This window comes from Lepisma saccharinum, chromosome 23, assembly GCF_977018435.1.
Source record: "Lepisma saccharinum chromosome 23, izLepSacc3.1, whole genome shotgun sequence".
Taxonomy (NCBI): Eukaryota; Metazoa; Arthropoda; class Insecta; order Zygentoma; family Lepismatidae; genus Lepisma; species Lepisma saccharinum.
In genome coordinates this window covers 43,640,781-43,657,286 of record NC_139251.1, presented here as the reverse complement: position 1 = coordinate 43,657,286, position 16,506 = coordinate 43,640,781, and the positions used below count along the sequence as shown (strand labels likewise).

At 39.9% G+C, this 16,506-nt stretch overlaps 1 protein-coding gene across 1 annotated transcript in view; it reads left to right on the top strand.

Moving 5' to 3' along the window:
* The window catches only part of PsGEF (Protostome-specific GEF), a 296,488-nt gene that overhangs the window by 234,089 nt on the left and 45,893 nt on the right, over nucleotides 1-16,506 (top strand). The window contains exons 15-17 of the mRNA XM_083144724.1: nucleotides 4,918-5,085; nucleotides 6,090-6,191; nucleotides 15,876-15,989. Of these exons, the coding sequence (XP_083000850.1) occupies nucleotides 4,918-5,085; nucleotides 6,090-6,191; nucleotides 15,876-15,989 (384 nt within the window). The remainder of the gene's footprint in view (nucleotides 1-4,917; nucleotides 5,086-6,089; nucleotides 6,192-15,875; nucleotides 15,990-16,506) is intronic.

Sequence of the window (16,506 nt, the reverse complement as noted above, 5' to 3'; positions counted from 1 at the left end):
GATCATACCAACCTCAAACACATACATGATGAATATGTAGGTGGGGACTTGAGCTACAATGATTTTTCTAAATTTTGCAGTAGGTGCTGGAACCAGGACAGTTATGGGTTTGTCACAATTGATATCACAAGAAAACCCAGTAGCGGCAAATACAGAAGTAAAATCAACGATTTTCTAGACGTTGAGACGTATATAAATAACCATGAAAAGGCCAATTATTGATGATCTTAAGTTAAGAGATTATCTTGTAAAAAGATTTAAGGGATGGAAATCACAGAACCGAGGAATTTATGAAAAACACAAGCAAACAGAACAGCCTGTAATTGATGCTATTAATAATTTAGGTAAGAATATCAAAACTGTTACAGAGCAAAATCAAGATTTGATCACAGAGCTCGTACCTGTAGCTGCAAGGAACATATTAGATTATCCATTCACCCCACTTTCCAGTATTCATACACCTAGTCCTATTGCTCCTCGAAGAATTGAAGCTACACAGGATCCTATTGAATTGGGTCTTCTTGCTCAAAAATATTTAAGCACACCTAAAGACAACAAAGATGAGGTTTTTGGCTTATATGCTGACACAGAGCTTGATGGGAGCATCATTCATAGAATTGGCAATTTCAGAGTAACATTTATGGGGGATGATATAATTGTTTATTCAGAATCTCGTCTCGGAGAAAAAGGTGCTTTTGTTAAGTACACCGGCACACCTGGATTGTGGGAACTGATGACTCGGAAAAGGCCTGGCAGCTATACAGATCAAGATTATGAGGATTACAAAGAAATATTAATAAAATCAGATGCTCTATACCAGAACAATGATCCCACACAAAAAAGAGTCAAGTCGAGCAGTGGGGCAAAATACAATAATTTAATCAAGCCCATATGGTCACAGATCAAGACTGGCAGTGGAATCAAACAATACAACACCCTGCCTAAAGAATTTGTATGGGTTGATGATGTCAGGAAACTTGTAGATAGGTTATTGGTGATAGCTGGGGAGGAAAATGCTGGCAACCACAATTAATGACATTATAAACAAGCTGCCATTTGAACTACACATTCCAGGCTATCAGTATTGTGGTCCAGGCACAAAACTGGACCATAGATTAAACAGAGGGGATCCTGGTGTAAATCCCCTAGATGCTGCTTGTAGAGACCATGACATAGCATACAACACACATTCTGATCTTGACAAGAGACATGTTGCAGACAAGAAATTAGAAGAGGCTGCATTTGGTAGATTTGTAAGCAAAGATGCTTCTTTGAGTGAAAAAATAGCAGCATTGGGGACCACCATAGCTATGAGCACCAAACAAAAACTGGGGTGGGGGTTGTGAATATGTATATAATAAACCTACAATGAAGGCCAAGGGTGTTATGTATCAAATACCTTATGCAGGTCTCAAATCTCTTAAAACTATTGACAGTCTCTTGACCAAAAAGCAGCGCAAGAAAAAAAATTCTTGTGTTGCAAAGGGACATGGTATGAAATTGTTGCTTAGTACCCCCCAATTAAAAAAATTACAGCAATCAAGAAAAAAATCACATGTGGGGGGGTTTCATATTTACCATCCCTGCCATCTTAGCAGCACTTGGGGCTGTTGGGAGCTTGGCTGGGGGATCAGCTGCCATAGCAAAAACAGTAATAGATGCCAAGAAAAATAGGGCAGAATTAGATGAGCAGAGGCGCCATAACCTGGCCATGGAGAAAAAAGGCAAAGGTGTTAAGAGAGCCATGAGTAAGTTTAAAAAAAACAAGAGCCGCTTACAAACCAAGATATTGAAGCTTTAATCAAGCCACTGGGCATCAAAAATTTTAGAGGTGTGTACATGTCTGATTCTTTACCGGAACAACCACTCAACAAAGAGTGTGGCATTGTTAATTTGGATGAGTACAAAAATCAGGGCACTCACTGGATCTGTTATCTTAAATATTTAAACAATGAGGCATTTGTGTTTGATTCATTTGGAGGTGTTCCACCTGAAAATTTAGTAAAATATCTAAAATCAGCTAATCTTTATTACAATAATGCCCGTGTTCAAAACTTCAAAGATGTTAATTGCGGACATTTGTGTTTATCTGTTCTCAGATATATGTCTCAAATAAATAAACCATCAATTGAAAATTTTCAAAAGGCCTTGTGGTATCTGAAACATCATGGGGGTATTCCATCTCACCAGCCAAAATTCAATATTGAAACTCAAATTGCATGATGACATAGTGTATCCCAAAACAATAGCTCTCAGAGCATTTTACGGCATGTACCTGATCCCTAATATTACACACCACAACAACAAAATTGCAGTAGGGGATCAAAAAATTGTCATCACTCCAGGGCAATATAATCTGTCCACTCTAAATGCTCAATTACCCAGAGGTGTAGTGTTAAGTCAAAATTCTGTCACTCACAGAGTAGAGATTGTATCTGCTACAGAAACAGTGGATCTGGGTACTATAGGAGAGCTGTTAGGCTTTGAGAACAACACAAAACTTGAAGCAGGCATCAAACACACTTTTATGAATATACCCAAATTCTTAGCCATAGAGACTCTGAATATTCACTGTAATGTGGCGGAGGGTATGATCACCAAATCAAATGGCATAGGCACTCACAAACAAACCGGCATCATTGCAACATTCAAACCTAATTCCGAATTTATGGAGCCCATCATCTACAATCCATCCCCAACATTATATTTTCCTGTGTGCCACAACAGAATAGATTACATTGAATTGATGGTCACTAATGAAAAAGAAGAATTAGTTGATTTTGCTGGAGCCACAACAACTGCTATCATAGAGATTAACATTTAAATAAAAATACATACAATGGAAAATATTGAGAGTTATGAGCTACAATCATTCCCTCCAAACAGGAGGACATTTGCAAATTTAAATCAACCCAACACAGAGATTGAGGTTGATCTTGATGTAGGGGATGGCTTTATACACCCCCACAGAGCAGATCTATACATCAAATTTGATGTTGTAAAGCTCGATGGAACAGATTATCCGGCAAATTCAAACATAAGATTGGTGGATAATTTTGTGCCGCATCTGTTCTCTGAAATTGAGATCAGAAAGCATGGCGTTGTTATAAACAGAGTGGATTATCCCGGCATTACCTCCACAGCTTTGGCCACACTAAAATTATCCAAAACCGAGGCTTCTTACTACAGAATCGGTGGATTTGAGGCTGGTGATAAAATATTAACCAAGAGCCACACTGTATTGTTCCCGATGCGCCTGTTGCCAGGATTCTTCTCGGATTACAAAGATATTATGTGGAAGGGCGGGTTAAGAATTACATTTAGAAGAGCTGCCAATGATAATAATGCTTTGATGAGGTACAGCACATTAAACCCTACAGGGGAAGCTCTGCCTAATACCTTACCAGATGCAGGAAAATGCATTATTCAGACTATGGAGTTAAGAATCCCAGTTGTTGAATATGAGGCCAGTTATGCTCTTAAATACAAAGCTGATATCCTAAAAAATCCACAAATTCCTCTGCAATTTCACACATATCAATGTGTACAGAAGCCCGCATCTGGCACATATTATGAGTTTGATGCTACAAATTCATTCTCCAGCATACAATACGACATGCCTGATTTTGTGGTGGTACTGTTTCAGACTGGGAGACACAATAATCAGGAAAAAAATTCAAGTAAATTTGATAACTGCAACATCAAGAACATATATCTTAAAAATGGTAGAAATGAGGTATTTCCTAGAGAAAATTATAATTTAGACATTTCCAAGGATGATTTCCTCAAATTATATGAGGCTTTTTCGGCTTTCAAGCGTGTCACTACTGGCAGTACTGATATGTATTACTCACCAGATGAATTCAAAACACAGAGACCCATGTTTGTAATCAACACTTCAAAAAGAAAACAAGTTGTGGTGAATGACAGGACAAACATTAAAATTATCTGTGAATTCCACGAGGCTTTACCAGATGACACCATATGTAGCGTCATTCTCATAGGTGAAAAATCATATGTTTATGATGTAAGAAATGAGAGAGTCACGGAGCAATTCTAGAAGAATTACATTGTTTTAATAATAGATAAACAAATTGAATGGTATCCAGTTGAACTTAAACCGGAAGTGGACCGGAAGTAGGCAAACCGGAAGTGGACCGGAAGTAGACCGGAAGTGGACCGGAAGTAGACCGGAAGTAGACAGGAAGTAGACCGGAAGTGAACCGGAAGTGAACCGGAAGTGAACCGGAAGTAAATATGTGTGGGTGGGTGTGGGTGGGTGTAGGTGTATGTGTGTTAATACGTTTGCGTAGTTTTAGGTGTGGGCAAAAAAAATATCAAGAGGGGCATATTTTTGACAAATTTATGGACAACAATCTCACAGAAGTGCCTTTTGTAAGTATAGACAAATCAATCTGAGGGGGGTCATACTTTCTCAGGAAATTCCCGAGGGCATTTTTACAAAAATCTTGGATTAGGCAAGGGTTCCACACTTGAGCAAAAAGCTCATATGGGCATGTTGAGCTAGTTTTAAGTATGGCCAAAGCTGCTTGAGGGGGGTTCATACTTTCTCGCGCTCATCCTATTGTAAATACTACTACTTGTATAATCATTTATTTGTCACATATTTATGCAAATATATGGTGTTATTCCGAACAAGCTTTTATCTCTGTGTGTAACAAAACATGAGGCTGTAATGGGACACTCAGCGCACATAAGGATGAAACACACGTCCAGTCGCCAGAGCTTCGTTATCCTGCATGTTTTATAGTATCTGTGTGTAAGGGTAGCTCTATTTTTTTAGAATATCATGGTTGATGGTATCAAAGGCTCTGGCAAAGTCCAAAGAAATGGAAGTAAGTCTGATTGTCCCTGATTAGTAGACAACATTGTAACGCAGCTTTTTCTCTTCTGCAGATCTCTCCGCTAACGTCTGCCTACAAACGCTACTGCCTGGGCCTGAAGAAAGCCGACTGCCTCCTGGCTCAGAAGACGAGGAACGGCGACTTCCTGAGGATGCTTGTGGAGCCTGCTGTTCCCAGAAGGCGACCGGATCTCACCGCCTTCCTCCACAAGCCGTTAGAGGTTAGAAGCCACGTAATTACTATTGCATTTTAGAAGACAGGTTTTTTTCCTGCGTATTCTCAAAGACGGGAGATTTTGAAACGGATGTTTAGAAAAGAGAATAAATAGTTGCAAAAGACAAATACAGTTGAGACTGCTTTACACGTAACTCGTTCTGCGTAATTCTGTTTTATACGTAAATTACTGTACGTCCCAGCAAAATATAATTTAAAAACATGTTAATTAAACCTTATTTGTACGTAGTGCATTTATACTTAATTCCGTGTTATACGTACTAATTTTCACAAAATACATTTGATTTGTTCGTAACCAAGCAACAACATGTCACAGAAGTGACAGTTGCTACTGGTCGGCCATGGAGAACAGCAAGATGAACAGTTACACGCTTGACCAGAAAGTAACATTTATACGATAAGTGGACGCTAATCCACATAAAACCAAAACTGAAATAGCTGCAGATTTAGGCATCACTTATACAACACTTTGCACAGTGATTAGTAAAAGAAATACTATTTTAGACGATTTTTTAAAAATTGGGTAGTAAAATTATATTGTCTACTGAAGTATTTCAGATCAAAGTGTTCACTAAAAAAGTGGCAAATGTAATGTATTTAAGAATCAAACTTTCAGATTCGTTAATATATCACTTTATGACAGAAATAACCTGTATTACCCATATCTCTTTCCTCAAAATAGATTCAATTACAGTATTTTAATAATGATATGGGATCTAAATCTGATTTCTAAGAACCTGAGTACAACTGTAATGCAGAAGATTCCATTACATGATTACACACCGCTGAAAATAACCTTCAGTGATTTGGGTAGAATATCCATCCCCTCTTAAACTCTTATCTCCAAATCCAGCCTTTGTGACGTAAATAAATTGCTACCATAGTGAATTTTCTTTCAAGTGTACATAATTTCTAAGCATGAAATTAATACGCTGTAACTTTATGTGCGTATGTATAGTTTCGTGATATACGTATCTATTTCTCTTCTAGCACTATCGAGAAGTATTGAAACTGATGCAAACCATAACGAATCACACCAAAGTGTCTCACGACGATTATTCTGCCATCGTTCGGGTTGTTCAAGAGCTTCAGGTAAGCTTAATTCTTACTCACGGTACACTATACAGCCAAAAGTCTCTGGACACCCAGTGCTGGTCATTCCAAAGCCACCAACCAGGTAACTAATAAGATGTCGGACCTCCCTTCGCTATTATTACAGCATTTACTCTTTGGGACAGGCTTTCCACTAAGTTCCGGTATATTGCTGGTGGATTTTTTTTCCCATTCGTCCTGTAGCCTCCTGAAAACTTCATGGGTGGTTTTCGGTCAAGTGGATCTGCCACGCAACCGACGCTCCAGTTCATCCCAAAGATATTCTATGGGGTTCCAGTCGGGATTTTGAGTGAGCCAGCAAAGCACAACCACCCTGCTTTATGGGCAAGAGCATTATCGTGCTGATGGAGAAAATGGCCCATTCCAAACTGTTACCACATGGTTGGTAGCAAGCTATTGTCTAAAATGACCTCATAAACAACACTGTTCATGTTGCCATTGACCAAAACTAATGACCCGAGCCCACAGCAAGAAAATGAGCCCCAGACCATCACGCTACAGCTACGTTCACTTGGGTGTCAGGTGACTTTTGGCTATATAGTGTATATTGTCGAATTAAGCACGAAAATGATTAGAACAAAATGAAGTGTGCTAGTAAGTAGAACAAGCACTAAAGCCCCTATCACACGGAACTGGATTTCTAGTAGGAATGTCCTAGTTGGCGCTGAACTAACTTTCTAGGTAGCAATCATGGCCGCCTGGCTGACTGCTTGACTGGTTTGGAGGAATAGGACATGTTCTAATTGCTACTTTCCTCGACTGGAATCTGTGGAACAGCCAATCAGAGCAAAGTTTCGCCATGTGAAGATAATCTGTGAGTGTGCAAAGGAGCGCTTTTGTCTGTGGTTTCCGAGTGTTACTCCAGCAATGTATAACGTATACAGCATGAAAGGCGCGTTGAGTTACACCATCTACGCTGAGTGCACGGTGTTTACATTTGAAACAACTAAAATATTCTTCCATACGTGTACAGTAAACGTTGTAAAGTATGTATTTAAGCAGCGCCATTGTTTTGTACCTAATAACGTTTTATACGAAACGTTATTCCTATCGGTTGAATATTTATCGGCTTTTAAAAATGTGAAGTGATACATTGTTTACATCTCACGCGGCCGCCATTACAACTTCCCTCGTATGGGAACAAAAGTCTATCGACAAGTACGCTGATAAGGATCGTGTGAGGCGAAAACTAGCAAATTGGTAGCCAGTCCAGCGCCAACTAGGGCATACCTACTGGAAATCCAGTTCCGTGTGTTTCGGGCTTAAGTCTCACTCAAATCTTAACTAAGTCCCTTTTTAAAACGGACAATCTCTCATTTGGTCTTCCACCTTTACAGATCCACTGCACGCTCTCATCTCTTTCCCTTTACTCTACAGACTTCCCGTTCTTTCTTGATCTTCATTTGCCCTTCTACTTAATTTCCATGGTGGTTAGTTTCCTCAGCACTATTGATGTCACCATACAATTTCATATGGTTGTGCAAAGAGTTGGAGGACTCTCTCTCTCTCTCTCTCTCTCTCTCTCCTCTTTCTATTTTCATATCTCTGTCTCTCCTTCTTCTGGTTCTCTTTGTTTCTTCTTCGCTCTTCCTTTCAGCTTCTCTCTCTTTCCTTCCTCTGGTTCTCTGTTTGTTGTCTTTCGCTCTTCATTTCTGTCTCCTTCTCTCTTTTATCTACTTTTCTTTTTCTATCCTTCTTTCCTCTAGTTCTCTTTCACTCTTCCTTCCCCTATATCTCTCTCTACTCATCTCACTCTTTCTTTCTTTCTCTGTTAACCTCTGTCTTTCCTTCTTTTATATCTTTCTCTCTCTTAATTTGTTTGTCTCTCTCTCTCTCTCGCTCTCGCTCTCTCTCTCTCTCTCTCTCGTTACATCCCTGATTAAGAGCGATTCTTTCTCTCTACAAATTATTCTTAAATGAGTGAACGCAAGGAGTTAATGTTAACAAAACATCAATGGCGGCGATTAGGGGCGCGAGGGAGCAGTTACTCCCCCCCCCCCCAACATTTTGTCACTTTTGCACCCGAACACAATCGGCGCCACTGATAAAACATCCACTGTTATTTTTGGACATCCGTTTCCACCATTAAGAGTACAACCATACTAACAATGAACTTACGCTATAGAGATCTGGAGCTTGTATTTATTGTCCATAGATGGTAGAAAAATTCAACTGACTTGTTTGGTTAGAAAACACTTGAAAATTTAGTAAACATCCATTAATATTTTTTTAATTTATTTATGTAGTATTTGAATTCTAAGACAGATAACTATAAAGATGTTACTTGTGCTTAATTTACTAATAAATATTAAGAGTTTGTTCTAAATCATTAAATTCATGGTTATAATTTCATCTATATGAAATATTTGAATCAAAATACAAGTATATTTTCCATATATCTATATACATCATATTCCTTTCTTATTTCGACATCCTGTAGTATTTCATTCATTCTACTTGCTTTACATTCTCTGAAATTTTAATTTGATTCTTCTTTAGGATTCTACTTCATATTCCTTGCACTTCACCCCGTCCCTATCACGCGTACTTTCTACTTGTTTAATGTTTAATTCTGTGTTATTTTAGCTTTCGTTAACAAATATCTTAACATTTCTCTTGTAACGACCCTGCGTGGTCGCCACATTTAACAACCCTGCGAGGTCGCAATATTATATTTTGTTAAGAAGGTATGGATGAAGAATGCATGCTAAATGTTTAAATGTGTTAACGGATCCACCTCTACGGTTATTAGTTTCGCTTATTATTATTGGACCCTACGTGGTCGCTGTATTCTATAAATGTTAATGGGTCCACCTCTACGTGGATTAACTTCGCTCATTATTAGACCTTGCGTGGTCGTTGTTTTTGGTAAATGTTATCAAATATTGTGACATGAGAATTAAAGGTTAAAAACCTGAAAAGTGGGATGTGAAATGAAAAAAAAAATTGAAAATTAGCTCAGCGAGAAGCTCTCTTTGAAATCAGTAAGTACTAGGCAGAAAGGCCTGGAGTTCAAATTCTGAGTACAGTGTGAAGGTTTATGACATGAGATTGTTAGCCATTTTTATTGTCATTTATACTGTTCAATTTGTTGATGCAAGTGAGTGCTAAGGGTAAAGGTAAAGACACTTGAGTAAGTGTGCTAAAGGACATCTTTGTGATACGATTATAATAAACTGTTACATATATATGTATAAACCTGGTTTAGTCTTTCTTTGCACCTAGCTAGCCCTGCGATATTTCTGAGTCCTTGTACTACGACTGAATCAGTTAGCACATATGGGTAACTTTTGCCGACCCTCCAACTGCAGTGTTTAGCGTGTTGAACGCAGCCAGTACCAGTACTCCTGCGCCTTGGTGCTGGGCACTGCGTGGGTGGACGTTGCGTAAAGTTTTGGCGTCTTAACGTGGGGCCCGAGAGATTGTAAAGACTGAAACCAGCAAGCCAGTGGGAGCCTTTTAGCTACAAGGACTAGAAAGGGCTCATAAGTGTCAGTGTTGGTGTTCTTCCAAAGAATTCACGAAGGTGAAGATATAGTGTCGGTAGTGGAAGAAACCATAGACGGTGTGCCAAAATGGAAAGGGATGCGTCAAGTATGAGCTTAAGAAGCAGAGGGAGGAAAACCGTAGATGAAGAAACTGGGTTCGGATGCTGTGAGGATACCGGAGGAGAGAGGGAGTCTTTCCAGTGTTGCCAATGTCTACAGAAGTTTCATTGGAAATGTGAGGGGCAAGAAGAGACCTCAGTCTCCACTGCAGAGTCCAGATGCAAGACTTGCTCATCGGTACCCTTGATGGTTTTAGGACAAGAACCAAGTGCTCCTAGTACGACCCCATCAGACCATTGGTTATTAGAATGGCTGATGAGAGATAAAGAAGAGAGAAAGAAAGAAAAAGCGGAGGAGGAGAAGCAGAGAAAGAAAGATATGGGTCAATTAGAGAAAGCTAGAAAGAAAGAGAAAGCAGAAGAAGAAGCTAAAAGAAAACTAGAGACACAAGAATTTAGGTCGCTAATAGAGTCTCTAGAAGAGAAGAGAGAAATGGAAAAACGCGAAGCAGAAGAGAAAAGAGAAATGGAAAACGAGAAGCAGAAGAGAAGAGAGAAAGAGAATTAGAGACTCTCCACGCCTTAGTTCAAGGTCAAGAAGAGAGGAGACAGCAAGAAGCTGAAAGAAGCCGAACAGAGATGCGAACACTGTTCTCCCAACATAAGACAGACCAGTTAGAAAGTCTTAGGGAGGAATTAGATAAAATTAGAATCTCTTGTCAGCTGGAAGTAGTGAAAGTAGTGGAAGAACAATTAGGACCTTTAGCTGTCTGGCGTGGTGAAATGGAGCAAGAGCAGGAACAAATGAAGAAAAATTTAGAGGTCTGTCTGCAATTGGTAGCTCAGAGTACGACGGAAAATGGAAGTGAAGAACCAGAGAGAGTTAAGCAGATAGAAGCATCTATAGAAACCATAAGTTCAGCAGTAAAGACTCTGAGTGAGCAGACTGTAGTTATGGAGAAGGCTGTCCAAGAACAGAAAGTAGCTGCAGAAACGATGGCTAAAGCAACCGGCGAAAAGGTGAACTCTCTTCGCGGAGAGACACAGAAATTGGAGGTATCTCTTCGGCAAGAAATACAGGAGCAGACTGGGTCTATGGTCAGAAGAGTAGGCGAACTGCAAGATAAAATTGAACGGTTGCAGCTACAACCGGGAGTGCCTTCTGATGTTCTCCCAGATTCCATTGAACGAAATAGAAGTCTGAATCCTGAAGCAGCCTCTTATGAACCTCCTAGAGTGGTGCAGAATCCTTTCTATATGGGAACCATTCAATCGGATAAGCGTAACCGGCCTAGAGAAGCAGATAGTTCCGACGGGACATCTCCTCGGCGAAGAACCGAATTTAAGATGCCTAGAATGTCTGACATCGCACACATCCCCAAGTTCAAGGGTGATATCGAAGCTCAGTCAGCTGAGAAATATCTTCGTGAGCTCAATGTAAGCTTCGAGCTCATGCAAGTGCCTGACAATTACAGACTCGAATTGCTACCTAGAGTATTCACAGGTAAAGCTGAACATTGGCTGGCAGGTAGCATAGACAGTTTTGTTAGCTATGCTGATTTCTGCATAAAGTTTAAAGAAGAGTTTGCCTCCGAGAAGGCTAAGCAGAGACAATTAACAGCTGTAAGAAATAGAAGATATTCCCGTCCAGTACATGAAAATATGGAGAGCTTCGCTTGGAGCATTTACGCCGCCTATAGGAATCTAAGTGACAACTTCAGCGAAAGCGAGGTGCTGAATTTAATCATAGGTCAGTTACCTTATAGAACTCGAAATCTCTGCCTTGCGCACTCTCCCCGAACAGTTGACGAATTGACCAGTTTCCTCAAGGACTTTGAAATATATGATGATCCCGACTACTGGAGAAATAAAGAGGACTTCAAAGGTAAAGAACTTCCCCATAAGAATTTCAAAGTGCGAAGCATTGAGACCAAGGGTGACACTAAACCTGAAAACTCTTGGAGCGCTCGGAATTTTAATAGATTTGGACGTAACAGAGGACTGAACCATAACGAGAATGGTCGATGGGAATCTTATCGACCAAATCGAGGGCCAGATCGCAGATTTCCCGATTGGAGGAGGAACAATCAGGGACGCAGTAGTCCTAATTCTCCTAGGCGATCCTCACCTAGAGAATCGGGACCAAGGGGAAGACAGTCACCCTCCAGAGAAGTTATGACCTCTGAGCAGGAGGGAGCCCTAGAAACAACCCGGGACTTCTTGCATAATCAAAGGTCTCAATCCTGCCAAACAAACTAAATCCTTGTCTAGGTGCTTCGTTCCCATTTAGGCAAGGGGCCTCGGAGGAGCGACCTGATACAACTATCCAAGAACTAAAGGTTAACTTTCAACTAACTGAAACAGAAGAAGTAAAATTCCAGAGTGAACTGAAATCCGCAAGAGAATCGAGGATTAGATATAAATCACCAGCAGTGGCTGCAAAGTTAATAGATATACCAGTGACTTGTGTAATAGATACTGGGAGCGAATGCTCTATTTTAAGTTATGAAGTTTGGACTAAGTTAAAGGAACAAATTCCAGGTATTCAAGTGCAGAAGGTTCCAGAGATAAGATTGGTGGATTTTGCTGGGAGCCATAGGAAGCGTGTCTTTGGCAGCAGACGTGTGGAACTGGAGATTGAAGGTATGGTGTTCAGTACTGAAGTTTTTATATTGAGAGGGTTTGTTACAGATCTTCTTTTGGGCATGCCATTCTTGAAGCAGCACGAGGCCGAGATAAATTTCAGAAGAAACTCGGTAAAATTGTATTTTGGAAAAACTCCGGATCAAGATGTAGGGAATCCACTGGATGTTGAAATTGTCCGGTACATCCAAAAGGTCCAAGAAAGAGACGAAGAGTGGATGTATAAACCGACAGACCTCAAGGAGAAGGTCGAAACTATAGACATTCTGAATGATTCCCAGAAACAGGAGTTGCTGCAAGTGCTGAATCAATATATAGCAGTGTTCTCAGAGAAGCCCGGTACCATGGAAAGTGCAGAATGTGAGATCCTTTTAAAAAGTACCGAACCAGTTCATCGCCCTCCATATCCAGTGCCGCTCTCGAAAAGGGCCGCTCTAGAAAAAGAACTTAGCTTGTGGAAAAGCTGGAACATTATTCAACCATCGGTATCACCCTATCTCAATCCATTACTAGTGGTGGATAAGCCCGATGGTAGTGTAAGACCGTGCCTGGATTTTCGACTATTAAATGCTATTATGATTGTTCCTAAAAGCTCAGTGCCACCTATTGATGAGTCATTGCAGAGATTTAAACAAGCCCAGTATTTTTCGAGTTTAGATCTAGCTTCAGGCTATTTACAGATTCCTTTGAAACCAGAATGCCGAAAATACACTGCTTTTTCGTACAAAGGTCGCCAGTACGAATTCTTGAAGATGCCTTACGGCTTATCTAATGCTGTGTCTACCTTTGTGTCAGTTATGCATACAGTTTTTGGACCTGAAACTGAAAGTTATCTGACAGTGTACATAGACGATATTCTGATTTTTGATGTGGATTTCGATAGCCATATCCAACATATAGAAGAGGTGCTCCATAGATTAGAAGAGGTTGGACTTAAGGTGAAACTTCGCAAATGTAACTTTGCTAAAGGTGACTTGGTTCTTGTCAGGAACCATAAGCTGAGTTCAAGAAGGAATAAGACAATCGCCAAGCTATTTGAGGTGTTTATTGGCCCCTATGTCGCCACGGATGTTCGAAGCAACACTGCCCTGCTGTTGAACCCGACGACCAAGAACCCAGTCGACAGAGTCAACTTCGACAACCTTCGCCTTTACAGATGTTCTCCGGAGCGAAGAAGAGAAGTAGTAGGGGAAGAAGAGGACCAAGTGACTGAAGTGTAGAAGAGACAGAGACTCTTACCAGTTTGATCTTTAATATTTCTAGTAAATTTTTTCCAGAAATTGTAAGTTTTAAATTTCTACCAAAATTTTTGCCCGAGGAAGGGGCGTATGTAACGACCCTGCGTGGTCGCCACATTTAACAACCCTGCGAGGTCGCAATATTATATTTTGTTAAGAAGGTATGGATGAAGAATGCATGCTAAATGTTTAAATGTGTTAACGGATCCACCTCTACGGTTATTAGTTTCGCTTATTATTATTGGACCCTACATGGTCGCTGTATTCTATAAATGTTAATGGGTCCACCTCTACGTGGATTAACTTCGCTCATTATTAGACCTTGCGTGGTCGTTGTTTTTGGTAAATGTTATCAAATATTGTGACATGAGAATTAAAGGTTAAAAACCTGAAAAGTGGGATGTGAAATGAAAAAAAAATTGAAAATTAGCTCAGCGAGAAGCACTCTTTGAAATCAGTAAGTACTAGGCAGAAAGGCCTGGAGTTCAAATTCTGAGTACAGTGTGAAGGTTTATGACATGAGATTGTTAGCCATTTTTATTGTCATTTATACTGTTCAATTTGTTGATGCAAGTGAGTGCTAAGGGTAAAGGTAAAGACACTTGAGTAAGTGTGCTAAAGGACATCTTTGTGATACGATTATAATAAACTGTTACATATATATGTATAAACCTGGTTTAGTCTTTCTTTGCACCTAGCTAGCCCTGCGATATTTCTGAGTCCTTGTACTACGACTGAATCAGTTAGCACATATGGGTAACTTTTGCCGACCCTCCAACTGCAGTGTTTAGCGTGTTGAACGCAGCCAGTACCAGTACTCCTGCGCCTTGGTGCTGGGCACTGCGTGGGTGGACGTTGCACTCTTGGTCCTCAAAGAGATGCCTTTCTCTTGCAATTAGATGTGCTTTTCCTTTCCAATGTACGTGTTCTCCAAACAGGTTTCTCTTTCTTTGCACTTAGACTTTCTTTTCTCCTTGCAATACACTTTATCTCCAAACAGATGTCTCTTTCTTTGCACATAGACTGTCTTATCTCCTTCCAATCCACTTTATTTCCAAACAGATGTCTCTTTCACTTGTACATATAGTTTCTTTTCTCTTTCCATTCCACTTTATTTACAAACAGATGTCTCTTTCACTTGCACTTAGACTTTATTTTCTCTTTCCAATCTACTTTATCTCAAAAGAGATGTCTCTTTCTTTGCACTTAGACTTTCTTGTCTCTCTCCAATCCACTTTATCTCCAAACAGATGTATCTTTCTTTGCACTTAGACTTCCTTCTCTCTTTCCAATCCACTTTATCTCCAATAAGATGTTTCTTTCATTTACACTTAGACTTTATTTATTCTTTCCAATCCACTGTATTTCCAAACAGATGCCTCTTTCACTTTGCACTTAGACTTTATTTTCTCTTTCCAATCTACTTTATATCAAAACAGATGTCTCATTCATTTGCACTTAGACTTTATTTTCTCTTTCCAATCCACTTTATTTCCAAACAGATGTCTCTTTCACTTGCACTTAGAATTTATTTTCTCTTTCCAATCTACTTTATCTCAAAACAGATGTCTCTTTCTTTGCACTTAGACTTTCTTTTCTCTTTCCAATCCACTTTATTTCCAAACAGATGCCTCTTTCACTTTGCACTTAGACTTTATTTTCTCTTTCCAATCTACTTTATATCAAAACAGATGTCTCTTTCATTTGCACTTATACTTTCTTTTCTCTTTCCAATCCACTTTATTTCCAAACAGATGTCTCTTTCACTTGCACTTAGACTTTATTTTCTCTTTCCAATCTACTTTATCTCAAAACAGATGTCTCTTTCTTTGCACTTAGACTTTCTTGTCTCTCTCCAATCCACTTTATCTCCGAACAGATGTCTCTTTCTTTGCACTTAGACTTCCTCGTCTTTTTTTCAATCCACTTTATCTCCAAACAGATGTCTCTTTCACTTGAACTTAGACTTTGCCAGTGCATTTATTCTCTAACCAGAGACCTCTTCCTCTTGCATTTAGACTTTCCTTTCTCTTTGCAATCCACTTCTTCTCCAAAGAGATGTATCTTTCTCTTAAATTTATACCCGGAACTCCACTCATATGCTTCTGGCATTTAAATTATAGACATTTTATATTTTACCTGTCTTCCTTTTTCATATTTTCCCTGCCATTCCACTGGACTCCATATCCGATATGCTTTGCAGTATCAAAATAAGGCCTAATGTTTCTTTTCCAGAATACGTACAGGGACATCACAGTGGGGTCGGGCCTCATGGAACCCGAGGGAGAGGGACGACCTCTGCTGTCGTTGCAAGACCTGGAGAGCCGACTCGTCTTCACCAGATGCAAGGTAACTGGCTGTTCACTTCGTACATTAGCTGCGAGATGCAGAATATACTTTATTCGTTACAGGTTTGTCACGCACGTCAGCAAATTCTTCGGCAATGCCAAACCTGAAATCAGTCTCCATGGTTTACTGTAATTAGTGAATCATGATCTAGCCGCTGAAGGTTCGAGTCCTGGCATGATTGTGAATGATCCAATATTTTTTTTAATTCCTGTAATCAGGCCCTTAGCCAGAATTTTATTTCTGGGGGAGCTCATCCCATATGAGCAGTCGCCGTCTAAAGGCAAAAGAGTTGGGGAGTTGAAAACCTGAAATGATTTTTCTCACTATACCAACTAGTATAAGTTGTAATACCAATAATATTACGTGCCTCCCCGATGGCGCAGTGGTAGCATCGTTACCTTGTAATCAAGGTGTCCCGGGTTCTATTCCTGGTGGAGGCACATAGTGGTTCGGATCCCACTTTAAACTGTAGGTCCAGTCCTGATTAGCCTTACTGTGCATAAAGCGGACTTAAAAC